The sequence below is a fragment of the Poecilia latipinna genome, unplaced genomic scaffold, assembly GCF_001443285.1.
Source record: "Poecilia latipinna isolate Pla-1442-1.1 unplaced genomic scaffold, P_latipinna-1.0 Scaffold3405, whole genome shotgun sequence".
Classification (NCBI taxonomy): Eukaryota; Metazoa; Chordata; class Actinopteri; order Cyprinodontiformes; family Poeciliidae; genus Poecilia; species Poecilia latipinna.
The window spans coordinates 12,759-26,028 of record NW_015116021.1 but is presented as its reverse complement, the minus strand read 5'-3'; the positions used below and the strand labels follow the sequence as shown (position 1 = coordinate 26,028).

Genomic DNA, 13,270 nt, shown 5'->3' with positions numbered 1-13,270 from the left:
GTGTCAATAAACAAAAAGTGTAACAATTTTATTCAAGGTCATCGTACTATGAAAGTCACAAATCGACAGATTCCCACGAGAGTGTTTTGGTAAACAAAATGACCTGATGACTGTCTCCTGGCAAGATAATGACTTCTCATGTGTACTTCATACAACCCACTTAAAAACAATAACAAAAGACAGATGAAGCTACTAGTTGAGATGGGATTTTTTTTAAAGATGGGAGTTTTATCTTCATCCAAATGGATTTAGACATAATTAACAATGTTTTAAGCCAAGCAGTTAAATAATGACGGCAAGAACAACAAGATGAAAACAGCAAATATTATTTTAACAAGCTGTTATGATAAAGCAACAACGTGCTGCATACCTATTCCTTTTTTTTATTAGGCATTTTCCAAAACTCAAGATCTTCTGTAAAATGTCACATGACATGCATTACACAAATTACAGGTCTGTTTTTTTTATCCAGGGGAGATGGCACAAAGTCAGCTGTTTTCAGGCAGCTGTATTAAGCCCCAGTTTATTACAGTTTAAGAGCATTCAGGTCTGTGGCTGCAAACCGTCTGTCGGTGTTCATTAGAGATTCAACAATTCCTTCATCTTTCATATTGAATGAAATGAATGGGTTCACTTGTTTTTATATTAATATGTTTAAGTTCATCAAACAAATGTCAAATGTGGAAAAGTCACTGCCTCTTGGCTTGGCTTTTAATGTGGCGCCTGGGATTGGGGTTGGTCCTGCGACTCCGGCTCATTCTCCGCGTGCAGGTCTGAGGGCTGCTGCGGCTGCGGCTGCGGCTCCTGCTGCTGCTGCACAAGTCCTCCATCCTGCGCTGTGTTGTAAGAGCCACATTCAGCGCATTTCATCCCCAACACGTGGAAAGGCACGGTGCAGTGAGACTGGCAGTCGTTACAAATAATCTGGAGAAAAAGAAGGACGGGGGTTAAAACATTTTAACATCTGTCACTCTATGGATACACTTAGTATTCTGCCCAATTTTGTCATGTTATGACTATTAAAGGGGCAGTATTAGGTGGTTTCCAGGCACATACTGCCGTTTTATAGAACAATTAAGTTCTACGTTACCTTCACTTGTTATGAAAATGCCATATATATCAAACACAACTTAACAGAAATTTGACTTTGTAATTTAACACCTTGAGATTGGGCCTCTGTCTCTTTAAAAGCTCCTGCTCTTTCTGGAACTTCGCCTTCAGGAAGTCATTTCAACATGGTTCCTTTATTAACCCTTTCACAATGTTTTTACCAGCGTTTCACTGAGCAGGAGCTCATGTAATGAGCTTAGCAGATGCTCAGTTCCACTTGATGTTTGCTAATTGCTGCTGGCTAGTCTGAAGGAGCTGAGTGGGTGAATCATGGGGGAGGGCTACTCTGTGAGGCGGAAGCTTGGAAGCTTAAAAACCAATTCAGATTTAAGACTTTTTAAGATCTTTTAAAGACAACTATGACTCAAATTTAAGACCTACATTTCCACAGAAACGTACAAACGTCACACAGCCAAGTGGTAATAAACTTACACTTACCCATGAAAGCTACCTGGCTAGCTATGGGTCGATTAGCAGCTAGTTACCGGTAGCTTCAACCTCCTTAAGTCATAGAACACAATAAATATGTCTCAAACTTTTGCCTGACAGAAAAGTCTCGCAAGAGAGGGGGAAAAAAAAAGAATAAACCAGATTAGCCAGTCCTGGCTAGTCAAAATGTAAGACCTGTGGTTAATGTAGAGGCCAACTTCTTTAAAAAAAAGAATGAATTTATGACTTTAATTAAATTAAGGCTTTAATTTATTAATTTAAGACGTTTTAAGGGTGTGCGGACACCTTGTCCCACACTTTGAAAATCTCTGATCCAGATGCTGGGAAATTTTGAAACAGTGAATGTTGTTAGAGAGCACCGTTTCACAGTGTCTGTGAGATGGCAGGCTGAACGACAAATATCATTTCCTGTCGTGACTGATACATTTTTCTAAAATGTCTTTGAATGCAGTTAGTGAGTTCTTACTTTGACAGTGGCACCCTGGTACTCAGCAGGCATCGGTGACTGAGTGATCTCTTTGTCCATCAATTCCCAGTGTTCGTCCATGTTCCAGGCAGAATGCATGCAGAGAGGGCAGCGGTACGCGCTGAAACAAACACACACACACACACACACACACACACACACACACACACACACACACACACACACACACACAGGCACTCAGCACACTGCAACACTTCAGTAGATCTGTGAGTACACATGGACTGGTCTGATATTTTAACTCGAGCCAAAAAGGACAACAATGTTTGTCTTTAGACAGAAGTGATGGGAAAAAAATGTATATAAAAAAAAAAGTTGCTGCCTGACAATCCAGAATAATGAAAAACTGCTGATGATATTAGATTAACAGCTGAATGAAGACAGCAGTAACTTATGAGCACATTTAATCTAACTAATGTCAGCAGAAACAAAAAGGATTCATTCCACTTACCCTGTTCTGACCATGTCATCAAAGCACGTCCTGTGAAAAAAAGACAAAAGCTAAATGATATATCATGACAGATCCACAATCATAGAATCTGAACATATAATACAGATGTTTCCATTGTAATGACACATTCTCTGATTGCTCTGACAGAAGGAGGGCTGGTAAAACACGCTAAAAATCAGGCTTACTTGTGTAAAAGATGGCCGCAAGGAAGAACATGAGCGCCAATCCGGGATGTGTGAATATCCTGATTAATCAAAGAAAACATCTCAGATGCAAAGAGTGAATCTCAAAAAAAAAAGTAAACAAAAAGATACATTAAAACTAGATGAGTGTGTGTGTGTGTGTGTGTGATTACCTCCATACACACTGGGCAGTTCTGCCTTGATACATTCTCGACACACTGAAATGAAGAGGACAAGCCGTAAATCAAAGCAGCCATGGGAGGAAATGTGGAGCTGTAGATTCATAATAATCACCTTGTGGTTTCCTCGCAGGTCCTGGGCTAAACACAGATTGCACTTCTGACAGTGAAAGTATTTCTCTCTGGGCCCAATCCTGCAACAGGAAAAGACAAAGTCTTTGTGTCTGAAAGTCTGGAGTTTCTGGAGTGTCTACATCACAACTTCAGGTTGAATGTTTTTGACAGATTTGACTGTATCTTTTTATCTCCATAACCTATAATGTGGAAAAAAAAATCTAAAGAGTTACAATAATACTGTTTTATTTTTTTGCTCACGTCACAATATGTTGGGATTGTGATCACGTAATAAATTTAACTGTCCTGTTTATCACAAATCCATTAAGAAAATAGTGATTCTGTATTTCTGTCACAGAGTTCCTTCCTGTTTCCACAAAGACTCACCTGCATATCCCACAAGGCTGACAGTGGTACTGCTTCTTATCCTTGTCAAACAGGTGACAGATATCGCAGTAATACTCCCCAAACTGCACGTGACACTGCTGACAGTTCTTCTGAGCCTGGAGGAGCAGAAACCAACATTTTACCTTTTTTTCCCCGCTTTATTTTATGACTCGAGCTAATCATGATACAAATCTACAGGCAACAAATAGGTGTATGTAAATGTCTGACTGAAAGTTAATCATAAGGAGATTAAAAATGCTGCATGTTCCTTCAGAGAACAAGTAAAAGAATAGTCTCTTTGCCCTCCTGTGTTGTGCACATGCACAAAATGTGTCTATTAGTGTCTGTCAGTCTGTCAGCTGGAATTCAAAAAAGTCCTAAACTAATTTCAAGATCCTTCCCAACTGTTTTTTTTTTTTTCCATTGCCAGTTCGGCCAAACTTTAGATAACTAAAGTTCTGTAAAGTTGTCTGTTTTTTTATTTCGATCGTTTCAAAGTCCTGCTACTGATAATAATGATTTGTTGCTGATTAAAAGATTTAGTTTGTCCCATTTGTAAAACCGATACCAAAGTATAACTTCACAAGATTTCCTCATTTTATTTTGTTTATTGTTTTTTGTATAGGAGTTTTTAAAAAATTACATATTCATTCTCTTGATATTACTACTTTATTCTGGTAACATTATGACTTTATTCTCATAGTGTTACAACTTTTTTGCCCTATTGCTTTTTTTTCTTCTTGTATTAGTACTACTATTTTACAAGTTTTTTCTTGTTTTCAACCTCATTATCATACAACTTCATTGTCTTATTATTAGGACATTGTTCTTGTAATATTATGAATTAATTCTCATGATTATGTTTTTTTTCTTAGCCCTGCCATAATTCTCTGTGATGGTTGTACCATTTTACAAACCTGGAATCTACTTAGACTGAATTCATCATGAAAAGCCAAATATAATAGCGTTCATACTGATAAGTGTATATAAACCTCTGACCAGCCCAATGTTCATATGAACTACTTTTATTTCTAGAGAACTGTTTTGTTTCTGTCAAGATAATTACTGTTATAAACATAACATCAAAAGAAACTAAACATCTTCTCATTATTATTATAATTATTATTACGAACTCTCGACTTCCTTTCTAGCCTCCCAGGTGAAACACTTTGCCACAGCCGTGCCTGAGCCCCATCTTCTGGTTTTTTTTCTCATTACCTTCTGCAGGGTTTGACACTCAGAGCACCGAACCTCCTGGACTTTGAAACGGTCCATCTGGTGGTTCTCTTCCGCATCGTGGCAGAGCCGACACACGTACAGTTTCCCACAGCATGGAGCCTGCGGAACGGAAACACATCAACCTCTTACTACACTGAGGATTTACAGACTGATTTGCCCGTAAGAGTTAAAAGCTCTGATTGGGTTCAGTTAAAGACAAACTGTCCTGAATAGAAAACAAGAACGAAAACAGAAGTCTGTGTATTTTTCAATTGTGGATGTCTTGAGTGGTTAAAATAGTAACTTTGGTCTTTCAGCTTGTTTCTTCCATCCAATAGCCAAAAACCTTGCTTTAATGTTTGCTAGAGAATAATCTTATAACTCAAATAAGTATAGCAACTGGATTCCTACAATATTCAGGTCAAATTTTCTGAAATTTCCCAGACTTAAATTTCCAAAGTTCTCAGTTCTATTATCAAATTTTAAGCATAAATATAAAAATTATAATTCAATTATAGACTGCATTTCTACCATCTCTATTTGTAGAAAAACAGTCTATGATATCAGGCTTTAACATCATCACTTTCCTAAAATGTCATTTTTTGGCTAAAGTGATTTTTGCAACAAAAAATCAAACAAAAAAACACATCTTTATTGACGAAATCTGATAAAGGCAAAAAAAATTACTTTTGGCAAAAAATGACTTGGGTGATTATTTTAGGAAGGTGATGATATGAAACTTCTAAAAACAGATGGTTGGGCAAACTGATCCATGAATGAATAAATGAATGAATGAGAACAACATCTTGAAATTCAAATATTTGTCCATTCTCCATTTTCTTTCCTGGAAACTACTCGGATCAAACTCCACAGATTTAGAATAAATTTGTTCGATTGGTCTGGATCCGTCTCAGCTTTAAATTTCTCCCACTCACCTTCTTACCACGTTGAAACAACATGGCCATTTTAGCTTCCTTGCATTTGCTTTATTTTAGAATTTAACATGAAAATGTTATCAGTTTAAAAGAGTCCTCATGGATGGTATAATACTGCATCTTGCAGGTCTTTTAGACCAACAGTGTTTACAAGTATCAAAGTTCAGGCTAAAACATATATTTCCGGAACAGTCTCCTTGTTTCAACTGAAATATAACAAGGAGGGAAAAAAAAAAACTTTACAAATCTTCAGAAAACACAACTTCTTTAAAACAATTTATCTGCTCTGAGTATGATTCACACATTATGACAGCTTGCATATGATTTGATTTGCTTACTGATTTTGTACAGTTAATCTACTCTAGTTACTACGTCATATTTACTTGTATACTGCCTGCACAGAGGCTGGGTGCAACCTATCTGTTTTAACAAACTCCTAACAGAAGTAAAGCAAAGAATAAATCCAATGGTAAAGCTGGGTAAAAAAAAAAAAAAAAAAGGGGCACATATGGCCGCTAAGCTAACGTAGCAGTTAGCACCAGTATGCTTATGAGACAATGAATGACTTCTTTAAAGGTCCTTGCTTGTAGTGAAACTTTATGACATTATAAACGATTTACTAACTGATAAGTCACTAAAACGTTATGTAATAACACACTTATAGTCAAGAAACGTTGGAATGACTGACAGGAGAGCGCTGAGATGTCAAAACATAAAATAACTAGACAACTACGTTTCTACTCAAGAGGTTTCTCTTTTGCTCCGGGTACCAGAAATTATTTTTTCTAAAATTTACTCACTTTCAAGAGGCAACTGCGTACATAATGCTGACAGCCGACGGAAGAAGCCATGTTTACAACTCCAACGCCTAGCTCTTCTTCGCGTGCTTTCTGTTGCCAACCCCCTTTCTTCTTCTTGACTTTTATTTCCCCCTTCAGGTACAGCTAACAAACTGACCGAAAGGCGCGTTACCTCCATCTGCTGGACGGAAAAATAGTCACCAAAACGAATAATTACTTTAGGGAACTAGTAATTTTTTCGCAAAAATAATTGCAAAATATTTAGCAATCATTTGTACATTTGTTTTCAAATGTCAGTTTTCTAACATAAAATTTGTTAATGTTTTCATCTCAATGGATGGACTTTTCTCACTACAAACTGCAAACAGACAAAAGAGCGTATTCTGACAAGTTAACAATCAGCCATGCACTCTGTAAATTTAGCCTTTAAGAAAGATCACCTAGAAGAAACCATTTAAGGTTTTCCATAAAAGTACTACAGCAAACATGTGGAAGAATTTACTAAGATTAGATTAAACCAAATTTTTTGGCCTATTATGCAAAGTATTGTGTGTGTGGGGAAAAAAACCCAATACATGCACCAATGGTTTCACTTTCAAACACGGTAGTGGTATTATCATGGAGCAGGGATTATTATCTTTCTTCTGCAAAGATAGATATGGATAAATACAAAGCAATACTGGAATTGAACTACTAAATTCAGAACTACTGAAGAGCTACTCCACCACCATGAGCAATTCTTGAAACGCTCTGCTTTATTGGTGGATATCAAATGAATAAAAAAAGGAAAACAGTCTGCAGAAGTAACAATTACAGCCATTAAGTATATTGATATTGACTTTTTAAGAAAAAAAATGCTCAATTTAAGTTTTTTTCTGATACCGTATTTCTCTGGTTTCGATGGAAACGTGTTTAACTTTAACAGTTTAAGATTAATGATCAGTTACTTTATATCTCTGATCCTAACTTGTCTTGACTTATCTTAACAATGAGGGTTATAACAATTGTAGTGCTGACAGACTTTCCCCCCATTATCATATAATGTTCTGTTATCAATTGATAGCGTTCCTAAAATTACAGGACCCTCCATAATTACTGGTAACCCTAGCAAACATGCACGATACACACGAACATGTTAACATGTTCCATGCCAGGAAAACGAGTTGATCAATCAGAAACAATACAGACAGCTATTAGGTTCTTTTAATAATCGTATTAGATTAATATTTTTCCAAAATTTCTGTGGAAATTAAAAAAGTTTTAATGTGTCAGCTTTATAATGACTATAAAGCTCAAACCAAATTCAGTCATTAGTTGGAGCAGTAATCTGGTACAGTACCACAACAGCTACACCATTCCGGATGTTGAAGATGGATACTCTTTGAGAACAAGCAAGCGGCGCCGCTGGTGTAGTGGTATCATGCAAGATTCCCATTCTTGCGACCCGGGTTCGATTCCCGGGCGGCGCACGTGTTTTTTTGTTTTTCCTTTTAGATAGAATCATAGTTTTGCTACGTTGCAGAAAACGCTTAATTTCGAAAAATATGCATAGGACACACAAATCCAACAACCGTGACTTGAAAGCGCCTTTTTTGTCTGTGGATACAAAAATAACAAATTACCATAAATCATGGGAACAATTAATTGCACAGTTTCATCTTGTGAGCGGTAACAGGGTGTGAAATTACAGTGGCCGCCATACAGATGTGATTGGAAGGCACATCTTTGTGTGGGTGAAGGAGCGTTTGATTTTAGCTTCATTTCAGCGCGCTGCTAGGCTGACGCTGCTGACGCCGTTCCTCCGCCATCTTCAACTTCCTATTGTTTGCCTCAGACGGAGAGGGGGCTGTATGCTGCGTGTGGGAGACCTGAGTTGGAGACGGATTTCATATTGAACGGAAGATATAGCCCCTGTGCTCCTGGTCTCTCGGGTTCAGTCCAGACCTGTTGTATGTCATTGGAATAAAGCCCCCTCCGAGGACTCGACCACTGAACCCTGACGATGGACGACGAACAACCTAGAACCCTGTGAGTAACTGTGGCCCTGTCTATGTCCTGGAATGCTCAGGCTTCGTCTAGTTACTGCAAATGTTTCCACGTTGTTACAATTAGGAAGCTGTAAACCTTTGTCATTTCGCTGGCAATATATTTATACTTTATTATCTCACATCAAGTATGCCACACTGAAAGATTCAAAAATTTAAAATTTTCGGCGCACAAAATTAAGGTTTTATTTTCAAGTGTAAATAAACGGATCGGTAACTCACTTTAAATCGAAACTGAGTAGCTAGCTAGGCACTGCTGCAATTAGCTAAAGATGGGACACCATTTAATTTTAGTTATATAAAACATATCCGTGTTTGCATCCATTGTGGTGTCTTAAGAGTATATATAAGACGTGTGTGGACTGTAAGGAGATTTTAGAAAGTATAGTTTGAGCCACAACTTAACCCGAGGCCTGTTTGAACCGGTTAGCGAGATCTTTAGCCTAGCTAGCTGGCAGACGAGCCACGTCAACGCGCTCACAGACCGCACCGGACACCCCTGACTGCGGGGATGACCGTTTCACCAGTCGCATGTGGAAACATAAACTAATCTTTAGTTTAATAGCGCCCCATTTTTGTTATTTTTCTTTTTATATCAGAAATTGCGATGTCTGTGGCTACCCCGGCGAACTAGCCTTTGTTTGCTTGCTACTTCCTGTTTGACTGGGACTCAGTTCGCCCATCTCTCTGTCTTTGCTTGTAGGTATGTAGGAAATCTGTCCAGGGATGTCACCGAGCCCCTCATTCTACAGGTCTTCCAACAGATAGGACCTTGTAAGAGCTGTAAAATGATCAATGATGTAAGTGACTTTTTCCCTCCCATGATTTGAGATCTCCTGTTCAAAATGTTGTTCACATGATGCCCATAAAATATCAAATACTAGAGGTGCACCTGAGGCCGATTTCCGACTTTGACTTTTTGCAACTTTGATCTGCTGATACCGATTTTAGCCCATTCCGTTTCATTTAGCACACCATTGTTTCCAACTCCTGATAAGTTAAAACTTTTAACAATTACATAATGCTTACTATGAGATAAATCATTGTTTTATACATGTACAAAACGGTCTCTTTGTGTATCAAAACACAGGAAAAACTTTCAGGCTATTACACACATATACTACAACTATTACTGTTTTCAGCAATTCTGTAATGAGTCATTACTAGTATGTGGAGCAGAGGGAACGATCGCCCAATGGGTGCTGGTGTTACACAGCTCCGCAGTTTGGTTTCATTTAGTTTCTTATAGCCATGGTCAGCCATGCTAACTGTTAACTTAATTCTCAGTGTGCATTTCCTATAGACCTGGTGGACGCTCAACCGTGAGGTTTCCAAAACACTGGCAAGAACCATGATTTCGCAATTTCAGTGTTTCCGTTAAACAGTATACAGCAAAAGACAAAGCACTTCATCCTAATGCCAAAACTTTATGTTGAGAAATGTGAGTTTGTTCTAAATTGCCATATTTCCATTAAGCAATGGCACAATTTTAAGATCAATGGAAAAACACAGCTACTGATAGTGAAAATAATTGATCTCTCTAAGTAACAACTTCTACACTGAGAAGCGTTGTCAGTGCAGCACAGATGTGTCGGTGTGGTGCTTAGAAAAACAATAGGAGTTTTTAAACATTCTGACAGGTTGATCGCCGTTCAGGGTCAAATTGGTTGATTTCTTGGTGCATCTCTAGTATGAACTCATCACTGACACACCAGGCAGCTGTGTGGTGGTGTGTTTCACACATAATTAAACTGTTAACTTATGATTAGTATTATTTTACTATTGACAGACGGCTGGAAATGATCCATACTGCTTTGTGGAGTTCTATGATCACAGGCATGCTGCTGCCTCATTGGCGGCCATGAATGGAAGGAAAATATTGGGTAAGGTAAGCTATCGTATCTACAGGGTGAGTGGGGATGGGGAGTCGGGTCTGTGGGCTTTCCAAAACAGAAATGAAATCTAGATAAATCATACAGAACGTGTGAATCTGTTTTGTTTATGAGTGCTGCATCCAAACCTGTCAGGTTGGATCTGTCCAAAATGATTTTGATGTAATTTGAGTTAAGAACAGTGAAGTAGAAGGTTAACATTTTATTCTGCAAAGGGCTTCGTAAAGTTCCTAGGCATGTTCACATTAAATTGTTTTTGTCCACCTTTAATGTAAAGTCATCTATTTTTTTTTTTATTTAAACACGCCCCGCCTTGTGCTATCTGCTGTCTGCAGGAGGTCAAAGTCAACTGGGCCACAACACCATCCAGCCAGAAAAAAGACACAAGTAGTAAGTACTACAAAAAAAAAGAAATGTTGTTGTGACCAGATTATCTGGTATTTCTGTTGTTCTGCGGAGAAACTTGATATGTGTGGAAGCCAGAAGAACTAACGTGTAAACCGTTTTGCCCTTCCAGATCACTTTCATGTCTTCGTCGGAGACCTCAGTCCAGAAATAACAACAGAAGATGTCAAAGCTGCCTTCGCCCCTTTCGGCAGGATATCGTAAGTTTGGAGCCTGAAATTGATTGTTGTTTTTCATAGAAATGGACTTTAAATAAGGGACAGAATGCTCTAACGCCAGAAAGCAGCACAGCATTTATTCCTTCCAGGCTAATATCACCTACTTGTATTTGAGATTCAAGCAAACAAACAAAATAAAAAACCAAAACACAAAATTCTGAATTTTAATTTTTTTTTTTTTAAACCCAGGGAGAGTCCAAATTAAACATGCATACTGTTTAAACATGCATGTTTAAACAGTATGCATAATTTGGTTATATTCAAATAAACCTGTTGCAATAAATCAATATATTGCAATTTCATTCATGGACTAAAATTAGTTTATTTAAAAAATAAACTCCTTTTAGTATAAAAACATATAAAAAATGTTCTTAAACATTTTTAATATGTTTAAAAAAAATTAAAACCAATTTTGCTTAGACTTCATAATTACTTAATTTCTAGTTTTGGTTGTGTGGTTTTTATTTCTGTTTTCTTTATTGTATTTGGTTATTTTTAATTTTTTTGAAAATGGTGTTAAATGTTTAGAAAATTAAAGTTTATTGATCTTTGAGACGGCAAACTTTTGTTATTATACCATTATTATTACATCACTTAAAGATGGTCTCAAAACAACAATATTATCATTTATCACAATCATTTTTGGGATTTGTAATCATGACTGGTCTTTACTCAAATTCATACATCCACCCTCACAAATACTTGAATAAATGTTGGTCAACTGGTTACTCCTTGAGCACTTATCTTTATATATTTGATCACTCTTCTTGGTAGAGTTGGGGGGGGGGGGATTTCATATAAACTGGTTGGGTTTGTGATAAACCTTGTACCTTTGGAAAGCCAGTTTATTCCACCAGGTGTCACACTTGTAAGGAAAATGAGTTCATATGTGGCTTATTCCCATTAAGAAACTATTAAATCCATCTTGCCATCGACAAATGTCTTATAATGTAGGCATGTGATGGTGTAGATTAGTGTCTGCCTAACTGGAAAAACAAGGTCGGTCATCAGTAGAGGCAGTCTCAGTGCTGAGAGATATAGGAATGAGATTTTGCAGCCAGTGCCAATCGTTTATCTCCACTCTCAGGGACCAAAGTGACTCACAGAGGGAGTTCTATCAGAGATTATCTCCATAATTTGGAATGACCTTAACACCATCATGCATCTCTGCTCATGTCAGAGCTTCCGCCTTCCAGATCAGCCTTTCCCCATTCGGCTCCTTCAGACTAGCCAGCAAAAATGAGCAAATATCTGGAGGAACTGGAAATCTTCTGAGAGCAATACTTCTCAGTGAAACGCTGGTAAAAACATTGTTAAAGAGTTAATAGAGGAGCCATGTTGTGATGACTTCCTGAAGGCGGAGCTTCAGAAAGAGCTGGAGCTTCTTAAAGAGACAGAGTTAAAATAGGAAGTAAAGTTTCTTTTAGGTTATATTTGATGTATACAGCATTTTTATAACAAATGAAGGTAACATGTTGCATGGTTACATATGGTACTATAATGTATAATTTTCCACATAATGTATGTGTTATGTGAAGAAAACACAATACTGGCCCTTTAAACTTCAGTCTAATCCAACAAATAAAACCCATCAGAAATCGGGAGCAGATTGAGCTGTGGAGGTTTGTAACCGGTACAGTCCTCATTCTCTACTGCTCCACCCACTGATGCTGCACCTTTTGGTGAAAATGAACTTTTATTGCCAAAAAGCGTTGTTACAACAAAGAAGTAATGTTCCACATACAGTTTTGTCGTTTTTTGTGTGTGTATGTAACAGTGGTGTGAAGTGCCTGCTCCAGGTTTGTTAAGGGGTTGTGTTCTTTGTCAACAGGGATGCTCGCGTCGTGAAAGATATGGCTACAGGGAAATCTAAAGGCTACGGCTTTGTGTCTTTCTTCAATAAATGGGTAAGAAATCACTATTGTGTTGTTATTACCACTGTCGATTGTCAGCATTGTTGTTGAACTAATAAAATGTACCAGAGCAAAGCGGTTATGCAAAACTTTGTGGTAATTGTCGCAATAAATCAATTAAATCGTATGATAAATTAAAACGAGCTCGGTTTTCCATTTGCATGATTTATAGTTTTTCTCTCTTTCTGCCAAAAACTGGTTGGATAAAGTTCTCAGTCTGGTGCTTTGGTCTCAACTAGTTTTTTTTTTTCTGAAGGAAAATTTTGTTTAGAAGCTTTCTAATTCGATTTATTTGTTGTTCCTGTTTATTTTGGATATTTAAAATGTCTTCCGGTTCTAGTGTTAAATGTTTATTAGAATTTAAAATGTATTGCCCATAAGAGCCTCCAATCATCCCCTGTGTTTATAGCTTTTCTTTGGCCTTAAATTTAATTCAATCTGGTACTAAAAAGTAGAGATGTGCCGATCAGGTTTTTTCCTCCCGATA

At 37.5% G+C, this 13,270-nt stretch overlaps 2 protein-coding genes and 1 non-coding gene across 4 annotated transcripts in view; 2 read left to right on the top strand and 1 right to left on the bottom strand.

The window, feature by feature from the left end:
- rchy1 (ring finger and CHY zinc finger domain containing 1) lies at positions 1-6,419 on the bottom strand. The gene is made up of 9 exons (XM_015023767.1): positions 6,311-6,419; positions 4,576-4,695; positions 3,358-3,473; positions 2,972-3,050; positions 2,851-2,895; positions 2,681-2,739; positions 2,496-2,525; positions 2,027-2,147; positions 1-924 (listed from the first exon to the last, which is right to left on the bottom strand). The coding sequence occupies exons 1-9, from the start codon at positions 6,359-6,361 to the stop codon at positions 712-714; spliced, it is 834 nt and encodes a 277-aa protein (XP_014879253.1). The 5' UTR covers positions 6,362-6,419; the 3' UTR covers positions 1-711.
- Positions 6,420-7,708: 1,289 nt separating this feature from the next.
- Positions 7,709-7,779, top strand: trnag-ccc (transfer RNA glycine (anticodon CCC)). The gene has a single exon. It is a non-coding gene; the product is annotated as a tRNA-Gly (tRNA).
- A 318-nt stretch (positions 7,780-8,097) lies between these two features.
- The window catches only part of LOC106940892 (nucleolysin TIA-1 isoform p40-like), a 16,904-nt gene continuing 11,731 nt past the window's right edge, over positions 8,098-13,270 (top strand). Inside the window, exons 1-6 of one of the 2 annotated variants that reach the window (XM_015023761.1) lie at positions 8,098-8,338; positions 9,059-9,155; positions 10,145-10,243; positions 10,583-10,637; positions 10,765-10,852; positions 12,702-12,777. In XM_015023761.1, coding sequence (XP_014879247.1) covers positions 8,313-8,338; positions 9,059-9,155; positions 10,145-10,243; positions 10,583-10,637; positions 10,765-10,852; positions 12,702-12,777 — 441 coding nt within the window. In that variant the 5' untranslated portion in view covers positions 8,098-8,312. The remainder of the gene's footprint in view (positions 8,339-9,058; positions 9,156-10,144; positions 10,244-10,582; positions 10,638-10,764; positions 10,853-12,701; positions 12,778-13,270) is intronic. The other variant, XM_015023760.1, reaches the window with a different exon arrangement.